The following is a 23,800-nucleotide window of genomic DNA, read 5'->3' on the forward strand; positions in this document are numbered from 1 at the left end:
TTAAAAAAAAAATGTTGTTCCGTTTTTTGCCCAAAAGTTTGGGCATGACATATCTTGCCTAACTGTTGGTGAGTGTGTCAAAACACTCGTCAACATGCCCCTTATATTAGTCCTACGTTTATGCTTTGTTAATTTTTATTGCAAGAGAGCCACGATTAAATTATAATTTATTATTATAGTTAATCAAATACAATTGATATGAAATGATTCAAATGAGACATTCGAACCTATCCCATGAATTAGGTATATTTTTGCATAATCATCCTACCAATATAATCAAATTGATAATAACATATCATTATTATAAGCCAAGAGCTAAAATTAAGTTTGACAAAGTTCAATGTAGAAGGCCCATGACATAGACATAAATATTAAAAGCCTTTTCTACCAAATATTTCAAATATTTATGTCTATCTCCATTTGATAGTGTATTTAAGTATTGTTAAGCACAATGCATATTAAAAACTAATGATAACACCTAAAGGCTCTATCAAATGACACAAATAAAAATTGTTAACATTTATGTTTACATAGAATATCAACAACATAAGAATAAAATATGCAATATTTAAATTAGACACATATATATCTACAGATGTATATATATGTACATTCACACACACACAAATTACTTCTCCAACTTGAATAATTGAAATTTCACTGACAAATAGAGAATTGCACAACAAAATTATGAAGATAAACAATAAAATTTACAACATATTAAAACTAACTACTAGAACGAATAGGACTACAATCAACATGGCTTACACAAATTATCAAGTCACATCTATCACTCATATCTTACTTGTGCCCCTTCTATGAGTCCATGTTTTGCTAATTCTTCTTGCAAGAGAACCATGATTAAGTTACAATTCACCATACTTGAAATGAAATAATTCAAATCAGACAATCAAACTTATCACATTACTTTGGTATATTCTTGCATAAGCATACTACCAATATAAACAAATTGATGATAACATATCATTATCATAAGTCAGTAACCAAAATTAAGTTTGACAAAGTTTAATGAGGAAGACTCACGACATATAAATAAATATTTATATCTTTGTCCACCAAACATTTTAAATATTTGTCTCTATCTCCATTTGAAAATGTCTTTAAAGAAATGTTAAGAATAATATATTTAAAAAACTAACAATAACACCTAAAGATCCTATGAAATGATCCATAAATATAAATGCACAACAATTATGTTTACATAGAATATCAACAACAACATAAGAATAATATATGCAATATTTAATAAATTAGACAGTCAAATGTAACTGATGTGCGTAATTTAAATCAAACAATCAAACTTGTTGCGTGAATCAAGGATATTCTTACATAATCATACTGCGACAAATAATCAAATTGATATAATACAGTATTATCACAACAAAAAATCAAAATGATAGTTAACAAACTTAAATGAAGATGGCCCACGACAAAGACACATATTTATAACTTTGTCCATACCTATTTTAAACATTTGTGTGTCTCCATTCATAATATTACCTAATGACCTTATCAAATGACCCATAAAACACAAATGTTTATAACCTTGTACACCCAATAATAGAGAGAATTAACTTTTCCAAAAAAAGGGAAATATATGACGCTATAAATACCTATGAATTTATGGTCAAATTCTCTTACAATAGTGATAAAAATATATGTAGTTTGGATATACAGGGGAATGGGATAGGTACCTAACTAAAGAAGGCCTCCGTGGGATTCTTTAATGACTTTAATACGGATTGGTTTAACCGTACGTCCACGTCACCGGATGGAAGTACGTCCACCCTGGCCGGCTTCCAGAACCATCATAGGGCACCGACTACTAACCCTGGGTTTAATTAACCATCATTTAACCCCCACCTCAGACCTATATAAAGCCCTTTCAACATGTTATTCGATCACTTTTATCTGAGCAAAGATATTTTCTTGTTTGACCTCTGCTTCCAGGGTTTTATTCCCCTCTGCTGTAGCACAGACGTCTCTGAATTCATGGGCTGATCACTCATCTCCTCCTCAAATTAGCTCTTTACAAAGCCCCTTTTACTCATAATCTGTATTTTCTCTCGTCAGGAGGCCTTCAGCTCGAATCACAGTGCCAGCAGCCCTGATTATTTGTTACGGTATTTTAGGGGATTTTACAATGCCTGCAGCTTTTTGCGGGTGTGCTCGAATCCCCCTGCAGGGCTTGTTTGTCTACGGGAGCGTTTCTTCTCATCGTCTGAAACAGTGGGAAAATTGGAACAAGCGTAGTGCTATTACTAGTAGTAGTAATTAACCCTTTATTTGCATCCAGTTTTGACTAAATATGGCCGATCCTTTGATCTTTACAACCAATTTATGATTTGGGGTTTCTGCTCTTTAAATCTGTCTACGACTTTTTTGGACTTGCGGAGCGAGGGTTTTGTCGGGTGCACATACAGGCCCTGTGGTTTTATTGACGGCAAATAGTTAGATTACAGAGTGGATTTAGTTTTGTGGATTTGAGTTCTGAGATCTGTACAATTCCCCAGGCGGTTGATATCCTGTAGCGGTGGAGTACTTGTGATTGTGAATTGCTGTGGGGGTCAGTATCACATATTATCTGGTACGAGAAATGCTTTTGCACCTATTTTTTTGAGGATTCATAATGGCTGGAAAATTCTTAATCTGAAAACATAGATCCATGTTATGGGAATTAAATCTCTTTGTAATCGACTAGTTTAAATACGTGTACGGTCCTTTACCCGCATATCAAATTGTGTTATTGTAGTAGAATACTTATTTCGATTTAGAATTCTTTGTTTGCGTCATGTCCTCAATTAGGCTTTTTAATTAAGCAAGTAACCCGTGAATTACTGCAAGAGCTCTGGTGTTGCTGGATTTAGAAGGCTGTTTATTCCCAAGCATGGGTTTATTGTGATCTTCTAGAAAGCCTTTACCTTTACCAAAGAATACGAGAATTCATGGCCTCACTACATTTGAATGAAAGAATTTTAATGACGTCCACGAATGAAGGAATTAGCGGTCTAAGAAACCTAGAACCAAAAATTAACTCGTTTTCTAAGTTGTACGAGAGCAAATGAATGAATGGAGAATTTTTAATGAAGACCCAGCGGTCTTATTAAGGGACCAAGAAAAAAAAATTAACTCGTTTTTAAGTTGGTTCTTTTTCATGGTTCTTCTGTTATGTATCTTGAGTGAGAAACTCGCTGTTTTATGGCCTCATTACATATTTCCACGAATGAAGGAATTTTAATGACGACCACGAATGAAGGAATTTTAATGACGTCCACGAGATCCAATGGTCTAAGAAACCTAGAACCAAAAATTAACTCGTTTTCTAAGTTGTACGAGAGTGATACATCTAATGCTCGCAAATGAATGAATGGAGAAATTTTAATGACGTCCAGGAGACCCAGCGGTCTTATTAAGGGACCAAGAATAAAAAATTAACTTGTTTTTAAGTTGTTCTTTTTCATGGTTCTTCTGTTATGTATCTTGAGTGAGAAACTCGTTGATTTGTGAAGTCTTGACTCTTCAAATAGTTTGTTCAAACTGACCACCTGTGATCTTCTAGAAAACCTTTACCTTTACCATAGAACGCAAGGCTTCACTACAGAGCGACACATCTAATGTTTGCAAATGAATGAATGAAGGAATTTCAATGACGTCCATGAGACTCAGCGGTCTAAGGGACCGAGAATTAGACCTAGAACAAAAAATCAACTCGTTTTCAAGTTGTTTGAGAGGGATACAATTAAAGCTTACAAATGAATGAATGAAAGAATGAATGAAGGAATTTTAATGATGTCCACGCGACCCAGCTGTCTAAGGGACCAAGAACCAAAAATTAGAAACTCAACTGTTTTGTGAAGCCTCGACTCTTCAAAAAGTTTGTTCAAACTGTCCACCTTTAACTTGTTATCAAACTGACTGCGAATGCCCTTATAATCTGTAGTGCCTTAATGAAATGCCATTCTGTTTCCACCACCCTCTTGCTGTAGAAAATACGCGTTCTTTCTTCCCAGTCTTCTTTGGGCACCTTCCACCTACCAGAGTCACAACTCAGATGATGAGATCAAGTTCTCAACTGTGTAATTAAGATTTTGGCTAGTTAAAGTCTTTATTATAGTATGCTTTTTTTCTGCGTAGCTGTTTTGTCCACCTGGCAATCCTGAGTTTTTTTAATACTCATTTTTTTTTCATCTCCTCTTTAGTGCTCAGACAATCATGTAAATTTAGTCCCACATGTTCATCCACTTGCTGTTGTGTTTCTTCCATGTCTTTTTCTTACGCTTTAGCTCTCTACAACAATCATTTTGGGCCAGGGGTGCTTATCTATACTTTCAACCTTTTTTAAGTAGCATAACAATTGAATTACTGTTGAAGACTCAATTGGGAACATTCTGGCTTTTGCTAAAAGAATTTCATAAGGTATTGTAGATTTTATTTTGAGGCTGCTAGTGATTAGATGTTTTTGAATTCTTTCTATTTCAAATAACACAGGGAACTCATCACTAAAATGAAAGAGCTACAGAGGAAATTGTGCAATATGAAGTTGTATGGGCAATAATATGTTAATTTTTTTTTCTTTGATTCAAGTGCTTTTGATCAAATTGTCAGTTTTGTGTTTGTATCAACATTTTGGATCACACGTGATCCATCATCAGGATAGGCAAAATGGTGGGTGGATTGCAGATCCTTCTAAATAAGAAGACCTGAAATGCCCAGGAAAAAGAAGAAAAAAATTGTTAATAGGATTAAATGAAAATTTTGGTTTGGAAAGGAGTAACATTTATTTTGTTATCATATATTTTGTAATTAATAAAATTCAAGGAATGTATGTTATGTTCTACCTAAAAATATTACAGTTCCAACAGGCAAGCAATTGAGTTGCATTAAAACAGCGTACCAATTATCTAGGACTTGAATGTTTATAGCCACAGATTCCATCTAAAAATTTTCAACTCTCTTACACGTAGTCGATAATTTGTGCTATAGTCTTAATGCGTCTAATTGTTATGGGCATTCCTTAAAAGAGGTATTGGCAGAAAGTAGAAGCCAAAATAAGCTACTAATCACTGCCTGCAGTCAATTATTGAAATTTCCAGGAAATGGAATTTAATTCAATTATGTCTTACTGAATTTTCTTTTTGATAAAAATAATGACAAATAGTCATTCTAGCAATCTCCATCTCTACGTTTTATATTTCATTACATGCATATGAATGCTTATGAGCTTTATCAATTCTTGCTGCATCCGCTCTGATGGGATTAAATAGTTTATCAGATGTATGTTACCGGTCTGCCCCCTATAGAGTCCGGGCACTGGTCCAGTCCGGCCTGTGTTTGGGGTCTGGATTCGGTTCTCTGTGAGTTCAGGCAGGGTCCTGTTAATTCCCTATGGGTTTCTCTGTGGGTTAGGGCAGGGTTTTGTTAATAACTTAATTCCCTATCAGTCCGGGGTAACTTGGATGAATTTGGCGGGCACCTGCACTAATTTGATGATTCTCTCCATTTTTTATTTTTTTAATTTTTCCCCCCTAAAAAGTGCAATTTACGGATACCTGCCTGTAAAGGATGACTTATGTGCAAGATGACTAAGGTTTAAGGGACAAGTAAAGCCTGTAAAATCTGTCATTTGGTCACCAGTTGAGCAATATATTCATTAAGTCATCACAAATAATACCTGGTTTCCCTTCAAACTGTCACTTTCCCACCAAGTAAGCCATCTTGCACATGTACGCCATCCTTTACAGGCAGGTGCCTAAGTCAACTTGCACATGTAGTATATTTTGAATTTAATTACTGCTGCAAATATGCATATGTTTTTGATTTCTTTTCATATGTACTAACCCAATACTCATTTATTTTTTTGATTGAACCTGCAAACCAAACCCGATCCTGACCCAGTACCAGGACTGGTAACTTTTCTGTTTTTCAATAGATAGGAACGGACTTACATGTACACGTAGAAATGTGCAGTGAATGTATGCTGCTAAGTCACCAGGTTCGGCCGAATTTTGATCCTTGAAGTTCGAAATTTGCCGAACCAAAAAAAAAAAAAAAAATTCGTTGTAATTAGCTGAACTTCAAATTTTTTTTTTTTTTTAATAAAATTTTTGGCCTTCTTCTTCTGTCTTTTCTTTGATTAAAACCCATTAACCTGTTCTTTCTTCAGGATATTTATGTCTGTTAGACCCCTCAATTAGGATGAGCAAAAAAATGCTGAAGATGATAATTGATCACCCAATCAGTGAGGTATTCCAGTATTTGGTGATTCTGTTACTCATAAGATGAGATAAAGATGTTACTTACAATAAACCTTATTAGCAATTCATATGGAACCATCCCCCATATGAAAGATTGGTTGTTTTATAGAATATATCTGGCATATTTATGCATATGGCGAACTTAATTCGAATTTTATACATTTCGAATTTTTCCCTCATTGAACTTCATTCGAATTTCAAAGTTGTCGAACTTCGAATTCGAATTCGAACCTGGTGACTGTATGTGAGTTCCATTTTAAAATAGGGTGCAGTGTGCACTATTTATAAATTTAGACACCTAGACATTTCGAGATGGGATCAGAAGATCCTATTTCTAACCCCAATGTTTACCACGTGACTATTTAATAGAGTATGGCAGTGGTTCCATGCAAAGTTCAAACATTTTCTAATAATATTATAATTGTGGACAGGCCACTACTTGGGTTGTTTAAACTAATACACCTATACAGATTGTGTTGAATTTTACTTCTGTGTTCGCTATGCCATTTTTTGATGCAATGGGGAGTTGAAACATTTTTATGAAAGCTACCAAGAAACAGGTAGGGAATTGGTGCAGTAACCGGACATGCTAGTTTTTTGGAGACTCTGTATGGTTTGCTCTCAAGCGTGTTCTAATAATATTATAATTGTGGACAGGCACACTACTTTGGTTGTTTCATTTAATACACCTATAAGATTGTGTTGAATTTTACTTCTGTGTTCACTATTCTATTCTTTGATGCAATGGGGAGTTAAAACATTTTTTATGAAAGCTACCAAGAAACAGGTAGGGAATTGGTGCAGTAACAGGACATGCTAGTTTTTTGGAGACTGTGTATGGTTTGCTCTTAAAATCAACCTTAATATTTATAAGTAAAAATATTTTGTAATATCAATGTTGTTTGTGTAGAGTCCATATTTAGAATAAACAGAAAATTAATAAATTGCTACATAATTTAGAATATTTCAGTTTTATCAATTATGACTTGGGTTTAGGTTAGTTCTGTTTTTATTTATTTTTTAGTAAAGCTGTGGATTCTCAAGAAGTGTACCTGTGGTAATGTAATTTCTAGATAGTATTGCTAGCAGACTGGTGTATTTGCAAATTTACTTATATTTGTGTTATATAGAGGCTTTTTGATAAGTAATTGATGGTTTTACTTTTAACGGGTCCTTAATTTGGAAAAATAGGAGATTAAGTTGGGTTCAATCATATTATTTTATCAAGTTTAAAAGTATTAGAATGTAGTATGTACTACTATGGCATTGTTATAAAGCCTAAATCACTTTTGGTGATGAACCATTTGGAAAGCAATCCCAAGGTTACAATTACTCCTGAGTTTCTGCAATAGATGAGTGACTCGCTTGTGACCTGTAAGTTAAGTCTGCTGCAAAACTAGTTGCGTAGAAAGTGTGCTAAGACTCACATAGGCACGGTACTCCAACAGGGGAATTTGATCACTGCATAAAACCTTTTTTTGTCATTTCTGTTACTTCTGTGTTCAGCAAGCTGGATCCAAGTGGTGTGAAGTGATTGTTTTATCAGGTCCTTAATTTGGAAAACTAGGAGATTAAATTGGATTCAATTGTATTATTTTATCGAGTTTAAAAGAATTAGTATTTAATATTATAGAATTCTTATATGCCTAAGTCACTTCTGGGGAGGAACCTTTTGGAAAGTAACACAAAAGACCACAGCTCAAAAGCTTGGTGAGTACTTTGCCGAAGCAAATCAATATGCTGCTTGTTTTTTAAATTTTGAGTCGATTACTTAGCAGTTAACCTGCTATTTTTCACTATTGTCAAACTAAATTATTGTTTGTATAAGAAGACTACTAAATTGAAATGTATGATACTGTAAAATTGTAAATGATACTCTTATAGTTGCTCTTGTTTCTCATTTGCTTTCAATTTCTAAGTTGCAATGGGTGGAACACAGGATGGAGATAATATCCATCTTTAGGGAGAAGTATAAGGATGCAATTTGGGAGCAAAGGCTCAGGGTTAGGTGAACAATAAAAGGTAACGTGAGACAAGATAATGATAGCAAAAATAGAGAACATGGAAGAGCAAGAGTATTCTTTTTTGCTGGGTAAAAACCTTGGGTTGGGCATGCACAGGTTGCAATAAAATAAGTGTTAAGTGCAGATTCAGGTATCCTAGAGTTCACCAGATCCATTCCATGGATGAGGTAGACTATCCTACTATTCAGCTTCCTCTCTCGATGCAAAAAAACTAAGTCATTTATTAATTATACTATAGTGTACCAGACTCGCATAGACAGAGGTAATGACAAATATTTTTATGCTCTCCCACTTGATTGTTACAGTAAAAAAAGCCAGTAGCAGTGTTACTAAACTGAGATTAATGACAGCAAGAAACATCTTAATCTTTTACTTCCATAGGCTGTTTGACATTTAAGAATTTTGCAATTTACCCCAAAGTGTGACAGCTTTTTGCTCTAGCCTGTGCCTTGATCCAATTAGAGTCCCCATGCAGCATCGATGACCTGTGGCCATGGAAAGCATGGTAGTATAATGCAGGGATTGACTTTGGTTGAGCATCATATAAAACAATCTAATCTGATTTAATTCCAATGTGCTTCTGGATTCAGCTGTGTAGATGTTTTTCCAGAAGCACATTGGAATTATATAGCATGGACTGTGGAAATCTCATCTCTCAAGTCTAATCTGATTCAATGCAATCAACTCCATCAGGAGATCCCACATTCCCAGCATCCAAATCCTTAGCTCTGGGTTGACAAGTTCCATAGAGATATAGTCTACAAATTTCTCCGAAGCCCTAGTATTGTTCAACTTGCTGAAGCTTCCTCTGTTGGCCTTCCTTCTTTCCCTTGCTAGTGTTGTATACATAAGTCTGCTAAGAACTCCCATTTGCTTGGGTAAATATGCTGTTTAGTACATATCATTGTATACATTAAGCCTACTGGTACTAATAATACCAACATAAGGCACATTATACATATTTTCTATAATCATCATTTGATTTAGGACACATTTAATGAAAGTTGGTAAAGGAATACTCACTATTGCATAGAAAATTGCCTCAAAATGGTGGCAGCACATTTTCTTTGATTAAACTAAAGTTTTATGTGAATTTAGTCTGTACCAGTATCCATATCTGGAGTGAATTTTGTCACTACTAGATCCTCAATGTTAAATACACTAGACAGCTAAGTGCCAAGTTCACTAGTCATTGCCTTGTTATTAGCAATAAGCATGTCATCGACATGCAAGATGGTAAATGTATACATAGGGATCTTTGCTTTTTACAAAACCCAATTTTAAAAAGCATATGAATCTAACTTTTGATGCCATGAAATATCCTTGCTAGAGATTTTTTACCAACTTACAAATGTAAACGGACAGCCAAACCAATAGGTAATTTTATGAAATATTTGCAGATTACAGGCAGTTTGAGAGGGTTTTTACTAACATGCAACAGGGTTCTTCGATATAACTCTATTAAACAAAGCTTCTGCTAGAGATAATACGAATGATTAATCAATACAACATATAGGCGTACCAAATGTTGCTTCTGAAATTAGATTGCACAACTTGGACACGAGTTGAAATAAATGATATGCTGAGAATATCTTTTCCTAGTGCGATCTGCTCCTACTGCAGATGGCTGATCTGTATTAGCAGAAAATGTGAACCTTTGAATTGAGTGCTATAGTCCTTTTCAACCATGTGACGATACCAAACAGATTGTGATGCCTCCAAATCGCCCAGAAAATCACCTTCAACACTGGCGATAGGTATTTAGAACACATTAATGGCTTTCAAGATCGAGAAAGTTGTTACTGCAGGCCTGGGGCTATGTCCAGAGCTGCCATGATAGGGGTTTCGTCCTGTACAGTGGTCTCCATTTGCAGAGAGTAAAAATCAGAAAATGAAATCAATGGCAATAATGACTAAACATTCCTTTTGAACCCCCTTTATAACTCCTCAAAAAGCATCGATGTTCTAGTGCTCATCCTTAGGCGACTTGACATTGGTTTCAATGTTTGCATAAGTTATTAAACGGCCCACCATGAAGATGTCGCCTAGTAATAATAACGTTGTAACTTAAAATGGCCCCTTTTATTAGTCATAATGAATAATTAGATATATCGCATTGAGATTTTAGCTTTTTCGGACTCATTTTTTTAATTATTCTCTCATTCCCTTATTATTCATTTAGTTTTCTAGCCTCAGGGAATGGAAAGGCTAGATATTTCTTCTTGGCTTAGCTGTTACTTAGAAGGGGACATTACATGCCACATTTGCTGTGATTGTTTCAAACCATACAAAGACCAATTTTAGCTTGCAAACCAAATAATATATGGCCTATGCATTTAAATTTCCTCTGAAAGATCCCCATTCAAGAAAATTGTTTTACCATCCATTTTCTCAATTTCAAAATCACAAGCTGCAACAATAGATAATATAAATCTACTGAAAGATAATTTAGTAGTAAGGGAGAAAATTCCATCTAGATCAACTCTCTCTCTTTGGGAGTAGCTATTACCCAATGATTTGGCTTTGTACCTTTCTAATCTAACATTTGCTTCGATTTTATTTTTATGTTCCCACTTGCAGTTAATGAGTTTTATTTCCTCAAGTAAAGTTACAAGATCCTGGTTTCACATCTATCCGAGGCAATCATCTCCTCTTTTGATCACCATCCAATATTCATGTTCCCTTATAGAAAGATATTTATTTGAAAGATTTTGGCTTGTCATTAGTACATAATAAAGCAAAAATACAATGGAATTTAGGTGGACTATACTTATCATGTCAACTAGTTTTTGTTATATAATGGAGTAAGGGATTCTCATTGTCCTCCTGTATGTATGTCTTTTAATCTATCATTTATTCTTCAATAAGTGCTAGACTTTAGTCTCAAAATTTATTTGAAAATAAAATATGAAGAATAAATCATTATTTGGGTGGGGGGATTTCAAAGTTTATAACCTTTTACATTTTCATAGTAACTGACGAAGATGCATTTCTATACATTTCTATACTTTTGGATCCAATGTAAATTGTTTTCTTTAGGCATGTGAACAAAAGCCTTATAACCAATTAGTTTTGAGTGTGAAATGGAAGGCTCTTATCTACAAGAGCTGAACATGGAGATTGATTAATTGAGTAACAAGTAGTACTCCCCTTTGTTCAAAAGCACCAATTTGTGTACCGCTCGATACTTTTGGCTCTTTCCATTTGAGGTTTGGTTCATCCTCTTTGCAGACCCATTTTGTTGAGATATATAAGTAGTTTTTCGGTTTCCCTGAACAATACCCCTATGAAATAGTCAAATTCCTTGGAGCAATATTTACCATTGTCAAATACTTTTTATTTTCTTATCTAATTGTTTTTCTAATGATGCTTTAAAATTCTTAAATTTAGATTAAATATGAGATTTAGAACTCAAAAAATAAACCCAGTGTATATATAGTAATCATCAATGAACATTGTACCAAAGGACTGCATGTCTACAAAAATAGTTGGATTCCTTGGAGCAATATTTATCATTGTCAAAACTCAAAAATACTTTTATTTTCTCATTTAATTGTTTTTCTGCCAAAGCTTTTAAATTCTCAAATTTGGAGTAAACATGATGAGATTTAGAACTCAAAAAATTAATCCAAGTTTATATAGAGTAATCATCAATGAATGTCACATAATAATGAGATTTACCCATTGAACCAACATACATCAGACCAAACACATCTAAATGAATAAATTCTACTAATCTCTTTGCTCTATTACTTCCAATATGAATCCCTATTCTGTTGCGAAACACACAATGCTCATTAGAGTAAATAAAAGAGATCAAGAGTAAACAGAAAATCTCGCTCCGATAGTCACTTCAATTAATCACAATGTTGACAAAACTTGAAATGCTTATCAGATATATCATAAAAAATTCTTATTAGTCGTGGAGAAATTTGGCCATGCAATTAACCAGCTTGACAAACACCTTTTCTACATTTCATTCAAATTTTTTTCTTCCTTTACAATGTTGCAACAAACATTGATGACTCCTAGATTACCAATAAGATTGACCATGCTGCCAAGATCCAATAAATGTGCCTACATTTGTAAGATTTCTATCCTTGGTGGGAGGGAGAAGAAAACCCTAAAATAGAGCTTTTAGGGCATGAGCATTTACGATATGGCTTTAAATTTGCCCTCAAACTAGCAAGAATATGTGAGCAATCATGACACATTAAAGGAAAAACCATCGAGCCAAGCAAATTTACCAATACATGTCCCTTAAAAACATCACCCCTCGTCGTAGAGAGTAAAACCTCTAAACAATGTACCATATAATGCCTGAATAGTTCGTAGGCGGGCAGTTAACTATGGCATGTAGCCTCTATCCTCAAGAATAGAGGGAAGGCAATGAAAAGTCTTGGGGTAGATATGTGAGCACAAAGGTACCACCAACAAAGCCACATAGGCACAAAGGTACCACCAACAAAGCCACATAGGTGACACATTGAACATGTTGTTGATATGGCACCACACAACATAAGCTACATGGCACATGTTGATATGCCATTGCACAAAAACATAAGCCACATTGCTCATGTTGATACGTTGGTGCACCACAACATAAGGTGCATGAATGGAATTCGGAAGTGCCATTGCAAGAGGTCACATACAGTATGCAATTATTTGCCATTGGATCCAAATAGGGCACCATGGAAATTCATATGCATGCAAACGAAAATATATGGGCCTTATTACCCACATCACCAAAAAAATGACATGTGGCAGAAAGTGAATGGTTCACACATCATGACATGTGCAGCCTAGTTGCTATCAATGCACCCTTGGGCCAATAGGGGTGTGCCACAATATCACACACTCCATTGTAGCAGGATATGGAGCCATTGCCAAAAAGGGATAAATGTTGAGATTGTTGGGACAGATAAAACAATGTTCTACAAGGTGATGACTCAATAACTAGTGCATAATAGCTAAATAGAAGCTACACACGGGAAGATTAGTTGTGCGCTACCATGGGAGCATGACACAAAGCAATGGGGGCAAGTGGAAGTGGTGGTGTAGGGAGTGGGTGGGGCTCTATGCAAGGACTGAAGTATAAGACAAACATGTTGAGTAGTAAGCAGCTGAGGGACAGGCCAAATCGGCAAGTGCATTTTAGCATATCCAGGTGCATGATCTAAGCTATTCATCCACCAGCGATAGGAGCTCAACATTACATCAGGATAGAGTAATGTGAAGTTTAGTGCCAAGGAGAAACTGAATTAGGGTAAGGCAAGGGGTTGGGGTTTAGGGCAGATGTGCAGGCCTCCATTGAAGTATATAATGAAACCTTATACTAGAGACATTACGAAGGCACCAAACCATAAGCTAAGACATGAGACAACACATAGCACCAACCTTCAAAAAACATAAATGGGTGGGGGTTGTCATCGCGATACATTAGCTTATTGTGTCCAAAATTTGGGAAATTATAAAATAGAGAAAGTGTGCCCACATCCCTATCATGTATAATCGGATAAACACTGTTAATATAGCTTATATTAATGTTTTAGGTTTTTTAATTAAATTATATTTTACTTTATTAACTTTGTTTTTATATTTAAAATGTTTAATATTATTGATTAATTATTTTTATTTTGACAATAAGAACTAATAAAAAATGCAGCTTTATATATTTTGAAATCAATCCTCTAATTTTTTTTTTTATCAGCTGCAAACTTGTGAATATTTTCCTCGTTTATGTGAACACAAACCTTTGACTTAGTAGATCCTAAGTTACATAGGAAAATTTTCAAACTAAATCGTAAAGGTATTTCAGTGATATCAAGGATTCCAGAGGCTTCTATTTCTATTTTAATCATTGTAAAGTGCAGTAACCTCTATTTTTTTTGTGGAGTTGGTTTAGTTATGTTTATGTCTATTTCTAAGGGTTGTAAGAAAGATTGCTTGATATTGTGGTTTTGTTTGTACTGGTGAAAGCATTTTGTTGATAAATTTATTGCTTATATTTTGTGGTTTTTAAAACGGTATGAAATAATGATGATCATTTTCTTCTTGTGAATATTGATCAGTTTGCTCCACTTTCTCTTGATGTTGTTGCATTTGTTGATAAATTTATCACTTATATTTTCATGTTTGTAAATCCGAAATAATAATGAATTATTTTCTTCTTGTGAATGTTGTTTAAGATTTACAAGCTTCTCTCTAGTGTTATTCTTGCGTAATTTTTTTATGGTAAAATATATTTAAAATTTTGCCGGTGGTTTATACAGATCCAATTCTGATGTAGTTCTCAATCATAGTAACTCTTTTAAAAAGTTTTAGATGTTTAATAGGTTGCATGGGATTGAGTGGGTCTTTATTTCTTTCCTGAGTTTGGTAGTTCTTTCTTCTTTAATATTTTCCTAGAGAGGCTTAACATTTAACTGACTATATCTCATTGTTGACAGCAGGGTTTTGGTAGTTGTCTGCAGATTTTTCTGTGAGATAAATGATTGCTATGAAAAGCAGACTATTTTGAGTGTCCTGATAATGGCAATTTGAATTTGGAGGAGAGTTTGAATCAGTTTTTAAAATTTTCATCGCTGCAGCTGAAATCAAGACTAGTAACTCAATAGTAGACTTAAACTATCTTTGTAACATATGCAACAGTATGAGCAATCTGATTGAAGAGGGTTTGAATGTATGTAGTATAGGGGATGATGTTGATGGGTTTATTTTAAAGAGTGAGATTTCTCTAGTTGAAGAGTTGAGGGATGCTTTTGAAGCAGGTTTGAATTTTGATGTCACAGAGAAGCCAATTGGCAATGCAAATCAGCGGGACAAGGTGTGTGCTTCATGCACAAATGGGAAGGAACAAGAGCATAAAGGATGCTCTAGAAGTCTCAAACCAATTGCTGTTACCAGTAATGGTGAATGCTCACAAATAGAAGAGGGGAAATCTGCCCTAGATTCAGTTGAGTTGAAGTTGTGTAAGGCTTTAATAAAGTGTGCATCATTTCCATGCTCCGTACATTCAACTGTATCTTCTCATCATGTGTCTAATGAGGATTCTAGTGAGGCTGAGAGTGAAATCTTGGATGGCAAGCAACGACTTGAACTGAAGAACTCACTCCATGGTCGCACATTTTCTCTTCCTGTAAGACATTGTTTATCCTGTGACAGTTGCATGCTAAATTATTTACGGAACGAACTTTTGCTTTTCTAGCAAAAATATCAAATACGCAGTGAAATATTGTGACTTTTCGGAGACTTTTAACTTTAGGATTATATAAGTTTGGACGTGATGATTTCAAAGGTTTTTTGAGTGTTGTGCATGTGCTTAAGACAGATCCCTATGCTTACTTTACTTGAATTGGTTATATGATTCTGCGGATCCTTTTCTCGCTCTAGTTTTAGCATGAATAACTTGATGGTTGATATTTGTCATATTTTCAAAGCAGCAGATTCCTGGGATTGCTTTGTAATAGTTTGCGCTGTTTGTACCTTTCAGTCGTCAGTCCAATTAATGCCAGCTATAAGAGGGGGTCAGGAGCGAAGCGGTTTGGGACCTCGACCAAAGCTATCTGTGAAGTGGGCACCGGATGTACAAGAGCCTCAGCAAAGTTCCGTCTCCCATACTATCAAAAATTCCAGGCAATTACATTCAAAAAGGAAGGATAAGAAACATAAGCACAGAGGAAAATCAAGTCATACAAGTGAAAGCAGTAAAAATTCCAAGAAGCGTCATTCCAAGCGAATTTATAACAGTGAGAGTATTCATTCAAGGTTTATTTATTTCTCCATTTCCTTGAATACATACGTTATTGTTAAAAGCGATTGTTTTTTGTCATTTCCTTTTAAGTTTTTTTTCATGAATTTATTTTGCAGATTGCAGCCTCCAGCATATGGTAATAGCATATTGTTAGATGCTTGGGATTCAAGAAATCCGAGGAATTCTATGTTAGTGCCTGGTAAGACTCAACTTATAGGGTTGGGTACGCCTATTTTTGACATGCAGAAAGGAAAGGATGACCTATCGCTCAATGTGCATTCTAAGCATTTCTGTGAACAAAGGGAAAGTGACTTCTTCGCTAAAGGGTTGTCGGATATGGATTTTATATCTCAAGGATTGAAATGTGCTAGTTCTTTCAGGTACAGTATTCAGGGTAAAAATCTTTCATGTACAGAGGCTGCTTGAAAGTATTTGGGTGGTTCTGCGCTCGTCCCAGTGCTGAAATAATTTTGTGCTCTATATTGTAATTATGTTGTTGGATATTTTTAGTTTTATTTTCTGAAACATCAAACTCAACAACATGACGACGTACATCTCAGCTGTCATAAAGAGTAATGGTTTGCACCCGAAATAAGAGAGTAATGGTTTGTGCATTAAATCAGGAGGTAATGGTGTCGGCTCTAAATATTTGCTGAGTAAATATTCTAACAAGACAATAAGCCACAAATTCTCGAGTCACCGACTGTATAGTTATTTGACCATCTTGTATTTTATTTGATTGAATGGTTTTGCTTTTGTATGATGTTATTGTTTTCACAAGATGTGATTGATTTTGAAGTGGCGTGCATTATCCTGATAAATATTAAATTGCTATTTTCTGTTGTATGGAAAGTTGGTAAAGTGAGTTCTTTATTGGTTGCTTCTCTCACAGGTTTGTGCAATCCAATTATTATTTGTAATAGCGAACGCAGATACCCATTTATTTGTCTTGTGAAGTCAGGCTCTTGTATGTCTCTATCCTCTTCATCTGGATAATGTTTTTATTACACTTACCCATTCACCTATCCTCATGCATGTGTGGTCCACTTTGATATACCACTTCCATGTCTTGTGCAAATTATGCCTAGTGGATAGGGGATCGGATCTTGAAGTTTGAAAAATTTATAGCTCAAATATTTTTGAGCTCTGCCATTTGAGTTCTCTGCCAATCCATATTCTTTTCGTCCGTAGAGTTGATTTAAGACATGTTGCTTTGTAGTTGTATTTAAAGGTAATCAAATGCGTTCATTTATGTTCATCAAATATTAAGGAAATTTTGTATGCATTTAATAATGATCATGGTAATAACTCTCCTATTGGTGCACTAATAAATTTAAATTTGCAATCATATCATTATAGATAATGCATGCTTGAGGATTGTTGCTTTAAATTTTTGTTATGATGGTAAAGTTGATGTTTAGAGGGGTGACCTAGGAGAACGTGTCTACTAAAGATATTCATAAATGCCACTACTCTTCAAAGTAGAGCAACAAAGAGATGATTTGATTAAGCATGAATCAAGATCGTGTGTTGTACTAGATCATTTTCATAAGATTTGTATCCATAGAAGTCAACCAAAAAATGTCAGAGTAGTGCAAAGAGATGATTTGATTAAGCATGAATCAAGATTGTGTTGTGTACTAAATCATTTTTGTAAGATTTGTATCCATAGAAGTCAACCAAAATAGCGAGTTGAGTTTTCAGAGTTTATTAATGTATGGATAAATATTGTATTAGATCATTTTAAAATATTTTGTAAGTTTATTTTTACTACTTTTCTAAGAGTATTTTCTTTACTTTTGAGCTTCAAGCATATTCTTAATCTAGGGTTAGTTTTTTTTTTATCTAGGGTTTGGTGTGCCTTATGATTTGGCTTTACGATTTATATTTTACAGCAGTTGCATTTGATTTAAGACTAATATATTGCTCTACATGTTATGTTCGTATGCCATTTATGTACAAATATGATTTAAGTACATTAGGGTTTAGAGCTGTATTTGTGTTCTAATTTGAATCCTACACTTGTCTTTGAATGCACAAGCAATTTTACATCATGGATTTTCGTGGCTGTTTTATCTTTGTCATTTATTTAGGTTTCTTTCATTGATTTTGAGATGCTTCACGCTTTTTAACCAGAACAATTGGCATTTTATTGCACAAAGGACATTTCATTTCTATGGAAACTAGTATCATTTCTAGTGTGCCTTTTATTTGGAGGGATTCTATCATCGTTTAACGTTTACCTGCTCTTTGTGGAGAGCGATGATGATGGATTTTAATTGCAAAACATCTTTCCCTTGATTCATATGATCCACTTCAACATAGACAATGGCTACGCAGCGGACACCATTCATGCCTGATGCCAATCACCATGCCCTATGCAGCTATAATCGTCCAATCAAACCGTACATGTCTTGCCAAGTTGATCGTGGTGGATCTGTCTGTTATATCTTCCATCTTAATTTGTTTTTATTTTTTGAAAGTGACAAAAATAATAAATGTTATAAATTAATAATAAATTATATATTTAAAATTTTCATAAAAATTATATTATAATAAATGTATGATATATATTATATATAAATTTTAATAATATTACTTTTTAAACTTTTTAAATATATATAAGAATAATAGTTTATTTTATATAAAGATGTTTATTTTTTAAATTAAAATAATTAAGTCAAAATTAACATAAGAAGTAATTAAATGATTTTAACATAGAAATATCTAAGTCATTTATATATTGGAAAAGGGAATTGAGGTTTATATATATTTTTAATTTGATCTAATCAAATATTTTTTTGTGAGTTTTAAAGGTACAAAGTGAGGAAATTTTATATTCACTTGGTTATTTGTCATGTTAAGTGATTTTTTATTTTCTATTTTAAGTAATTCTTATTTTCTATGTTAAGTAATTCTTATTTTCTATGTTAAAACTACTTTACTTATTCTTAGGTTAAAATCATATAGCTATTTAAACAAAAAATATTATCAAAATAAATATATTGATTTTAACCTAAGAATAATTAAGTTGTTTTAATAGAAAAAATAAAAATTACTTAAACATAGAAAATAAAAATTACTTAACATGAGAAATAACCAAGTGAATATAAAATTTCCTCACTTTGATCTTTGAAACTCACCAAAAAAAAATTGATTATATCAAATTAAAAAAAATTGTAAAATTCAATTTCCTTTTCCAATATATAAATCATTTAGTTATTTCTTATATTAAAATGACTTAATTATTTTAATTTAAAAATAAAACATTTTTATATAAAATAAACTATTATTCTTATATATATTTCAAAGTTCAATAAATAATATTATTAAAATTTATATATAATACATATCTTACATTTATTATAATATAAATATTATTAAAAATACTTGAATATATAATTTATTAATAATTTATAACATTTATTATTTTACTCATTGTAACTTTCAAAAAAATAAAAACATAATAAATAAAAAAAACAAATTAAGATATCAGGCATAGGGTATGGTGATTGGTATCAGGCATGAGGGGCATGGTATGGAGCGGGCCATTTTGTCCGCTGCGTAGCCATTGCCCTTCAACATATGGCACATCTTTACCATCCACAACTATGAATAATACATCAAGTGACGTTTCATCTTTTTACTTATATATACATGACATAGTTTCACTCTATTATGCGGAGATATAGCCAGGTTTGGAATTTGACGGTAACATCTATCTTAGTCATTTCAATGTGTTTTTTAAATATTGTCAAAAAAAAGTTTAATTTATGAATAATTTTATATAATTATTTTATATTTAAATATTTTAATCAATTTTATCAATCAGATATATTTTACTTTTATCTTTAATAAAATAATACAAATAATCTAATAATCATTTAAAAAAATATTATTATACATAATTAACTAATTATTTTTATAAATAATTATAATTATTAAAAATGTCTCTAAAAGTAAAACTATAATGATCACGGCGAAAGCGTTCCATAGTTGAATTGTTAAGACGTTCCCTCTATAAAAGCTGAATTCATATTAAAACGATGGAGAATGTCTCTGCTGGTCGTTTTCATTATTCTCAAAAGAGAGACAAGTCTTGAGATTCCCATTAAAACGTGTGATTGCCTTTTTAATATGGAAAGAGTTGAATTTTGTTTTGTTTCATTGTCGTGCAAGACAAGTAACGACGATGTACTTATTTGACTCTACATTTACTAAAATTAATTTGAATCGGCATTTACTGTTTGTGATGGTTCATTAGCTGCTTGGAAAACAAACATTAATTCAACATTTTGTGAAAAATCTATTGCAGTTACTGATTATTAACCTCTTATCTTTAATAGATTATTTGATCAATAAATATTGGAAAATAACACAATTACAACTTCACAAATAAAAAAAGAGGAGGAAAGAAATATGTAACACAATGACATGATATTTCTGGACAATTTTCCTTGGAAAAACCTTGAAGGGAAAACTAGTACTGCCTCTCACTGGCAGAACTCTGACAATCTCCCAATTTCTCCCGCTGATATTCCTGCGCTATCCCCAACGCTATCACTGCGCCCCTTGCTAACATCGCAAGACTATTTGCTAACTCTGCAAATAATTCTCAAACTTCATCTTTTCCAAATGACCCATGACCCCTTTTTATATTACTCTGTTGGAAAACCATCGGCCGAGATTAATTCAAACCAACGGTTGAGATTAAGACAACTCAATAACCAATAACTAATTTTGGCTATGAGGTGTCACCTAAAAAGAGCCACTATTAAATAACAATTGTTTTTATCCTAACAATAGGATCTGACAAAAACAACCATTTTCTAATTTCTGGGTCAGGACAAACAATTGTCCAAACTACCCATACCTAATGCTGCTATTTCTGGGTCAGGACGAACAACTGTCCAAGCTACCCATAATTAACACATTTTTGCTATCTTTTTTAGCAAGAGCATCAATGAATTTTTAAGGCATAATGGACACGGGCATGAGGAGCGTCCCTCGTCTGTAGCAGTAGCAATCTTTTCCACTAACTTTCGAATTCGATAGGTGAAACTATAGGGTCTATCACTAGCTTGTTCGATTTTACAATAAAATCTATTGCAATGGTCCTCCAAGAACATAAGGCTCCCATGTTTTCCATTCTATTCGAGTTTTAAGTACTAGACAATATCTTGTCCAATCCCTTTGTACTTACATAGAGTCCCATACAATAATCTTAGAACGTCGTACCAATACTTCCCATTCTTTCTTATAATTAGTTTTATGGCCTAATGAGAAAGACATAGCATATATCAACCTACTTAGTAATCCTTATGGTAATACACTACCCCTAATCATTTAGATTATGTTTGAAGGTTCCATAAGTTTTTTCTGATAGACAATAGCTCTTATTCAATTTTTATCTGTTTTTTTTTGATAGACAATAGCTCTTACCCAATTTTTATCTACTACCCCATGAATAAGGTTTAGTGGTTAAATCCACAAAGTAGACGTCGAAACAACTTTGAAATTAGAGGGGGTGAAAGGGAATTTGATCTAGAGGAGGTACAAAAGCCCATATCAAAGAGTTGATGCATGATTAGATCCTCTCCTAAGATTCACTAAAGTCATGAAAAATCCTATATTGCATTCTAGCCAAATGTCCCAAATATTGGAAGCAAAATTAGTTTTCTAAAAGAATTGAAAGATGCTTAAATCTAGTTTTCTAAAAGAATGAGAGATGCTTAAATCTAAATAACCACTTAAATAAATACCTAACAAAAGTCATAGGTGATATTTTTGTCATACTTAACTTCATAAGGAGGTGTTGTCAAATATGTGAAAAGAATTTCACAATGAAAGGGAGGTGATTGGAAGTTCTTTAGGGTCCTCAAAACCTCAATTTTTAAGATTGTTAAAGGTAAGGCTTTTGTTGAGAGTAATCAATCATACAAAAGCATTATATTTGGGGGAAATCACTCTTGGATTTGGTGATAGTTCAAACCACATAACCATTCACATATAACATCTTTGCAAATCTTAAAAGAATCAACATTTCATATGAGAAAACCATTACAATTACTTTGCAAGATAACAAATTTTGAGGAGAAAACTATTTAAAGAAAAGAAAAGTCCTTTCAAATTCTAGATCTACTACTATTTTTCACCCACTAAATTTAATAATTGTTAAGTTTATCCACTATTATGCTTCCTAAATAGCACGAGCAACCAAAGTTGATAGATTTGTCATTGCTAATATTCTAGGTGTTGGTATTATATTTTTCATACACCTTGCAAGTCCCAATGTTCTAAATGTGTTATTTAATTGTATTTATTTATTATATGTATTTTATTTGGGAAGTGAGTTCTACCACTTATGAATTAGCCATTATACCATAATAATGCCGTGTATGTAAAGAATCATGTGTTGTAAGTTGTGTAAGAGCATCTATAACATTGTAAGAGATTTTACAATGCATGTAAGAGCATGATTCTAGACAGGTACAAAGTGGACAATCATGACAGTGTATGACGCATATCAAAAAACATCTTTGAATGGAGGAATAATGTTAGAATGGGCACCTAAGTTGGTGGGGAGGCTAACATGTCATTATTTCTATATGTAAGACAATTGTTTCATTATTAAACTAAAGGCACATGATCAATCACCCACTCTATTTTTCGCATGTTATATCTATCTATATCTCTCATTTCTTCTCTCTCTCTCTCTCTCTCTCTATATATATATATATATTTATACCCATCTCCCTCTCCATCTCTCCATCTTTGCCCCTCTCTATCTCTCTCCCTCTCTCTATACCTCTCTTTTTATTACTTATCTTGGTCACCTCTCTCTCTCTCTCTCTCTCTCTCTCTCTCTCTATATATATATATATATATATCTCCCTCGCCTTCTATATCTGTATCATATTATCTCTCCCTCTCTTATTCAATCCATCTCTTTTGTTCTACATCTTTATCTCTCTATCTCCCTCTGACTTCTCTTTATCTCTTTCTATCCATATCTCTACCTTCGTCTCCTTATCCCTCTCAAGCTATACCTTATTTTTTTTTATATCGCTCCTTTTGTATCTATTGAGCTATCCCTCCCTTTCTTCCCTCATCTCTCTCTCTCTCTCTCATTTTCTCTCCATATCTTTCTATACCTCTATTTCTCTATCTCTTTGTTTCACCCTCTATCTAAATATCTCCCTCTCTCCCTCTCCCTCTCTCCTCTCTTTTCTTTTCCTTGAAATACCCCTTCTCTCTCTCTCTCTCTCTCTCTCTCTCTCACACACACACACACACACACACACACACACACACACACACACACACACACACACACACACACACACACACACACACACGCCCTCTCCTTCTATTTGTCTCTTTATCTATAGCTCTCCCTCCCTCTCTTCCCATATATCTATAACTCTCTTTTTCTCTTCCCATCTTTCTCTCTCCCCTTCTTTCTTTCTCCCTATATCAGTCTTCTTGTATTTCTCTCTGTCTCCATCTCTATTTGTTTCTTTTTTATTAATCTCATTTTCTCCCTCTCTATGTATCTCCTCATATCTTTATCTCTCTATCTTACCATCTATATCTCTCTCCCTCTCCTTCTATCTTCATCTCTAAGTTTGTCTTCCTCCCTCTATCTCTTCCCCTCATCCTAGACATCTATATATCTATATCTCTTTGTTTGTATCTCTAAATCTCCATATTTGTTCTTCCATCTTTCCCTCTTATCTCTATCTCCT

At 33.6% G+C, this 23,800-nt stretch overlaps 1 protein-coding gene across 2 annotated transcripts; it reads left to right on the forward strand.

Annotated features, from left to right (window-relative positions):
* Positions 1-1,915: 1,915 nt before the first annotated feature.
* On the forward strand, positions 1,916-16,815 carry LOC131069140 (uncharacterized). 2 transcript variants are annotated; one of them, XM_058004480.2, is made up of 4 exons: positions 1,916-2,608; positions 14,749-15,437; positions 15,792-16,066; positions 16,169-16,815. In XM_058004480.2, the coding sequence occupies exons 2-4, from the start codon at positions 14,952-14,954 to the stop codon at positions 16,476-16,478; spliced, it is 1,071 nt and encodes a 356-aa protein (XP_057860463.2). In that variant the 5' UTR covers positions 1,916-2,608; positions 14,749-14,951; the 3' UTR covers positions 16,479-16,815. The 2 variants fall into 2 exon arrangements, with proteins under 2 accessions (XP_057860463.2, XP_057860462.2); XM_058004479.2 differs by having other exon boundaries at positions 14,752-15,437.
* The last annotated feature ends 6,985 nt before the right edge of the window (positions 16,816-23,800 follow it).

Source organism: Cryptomeria japonica, chromosome 1 (genome assembly GCF_030272615.1).
Source record: "Cryptomeria japonica chromosome 1, Sugi_1.0, whole genome shotgun sequence".
Lineage (NCBI taxonomy): Eukaryota > Viridiplantae > Streptophyta > Pinopsida > Cupressales > Cupressaceae > Cryptomeria > Cryptomeria japonica.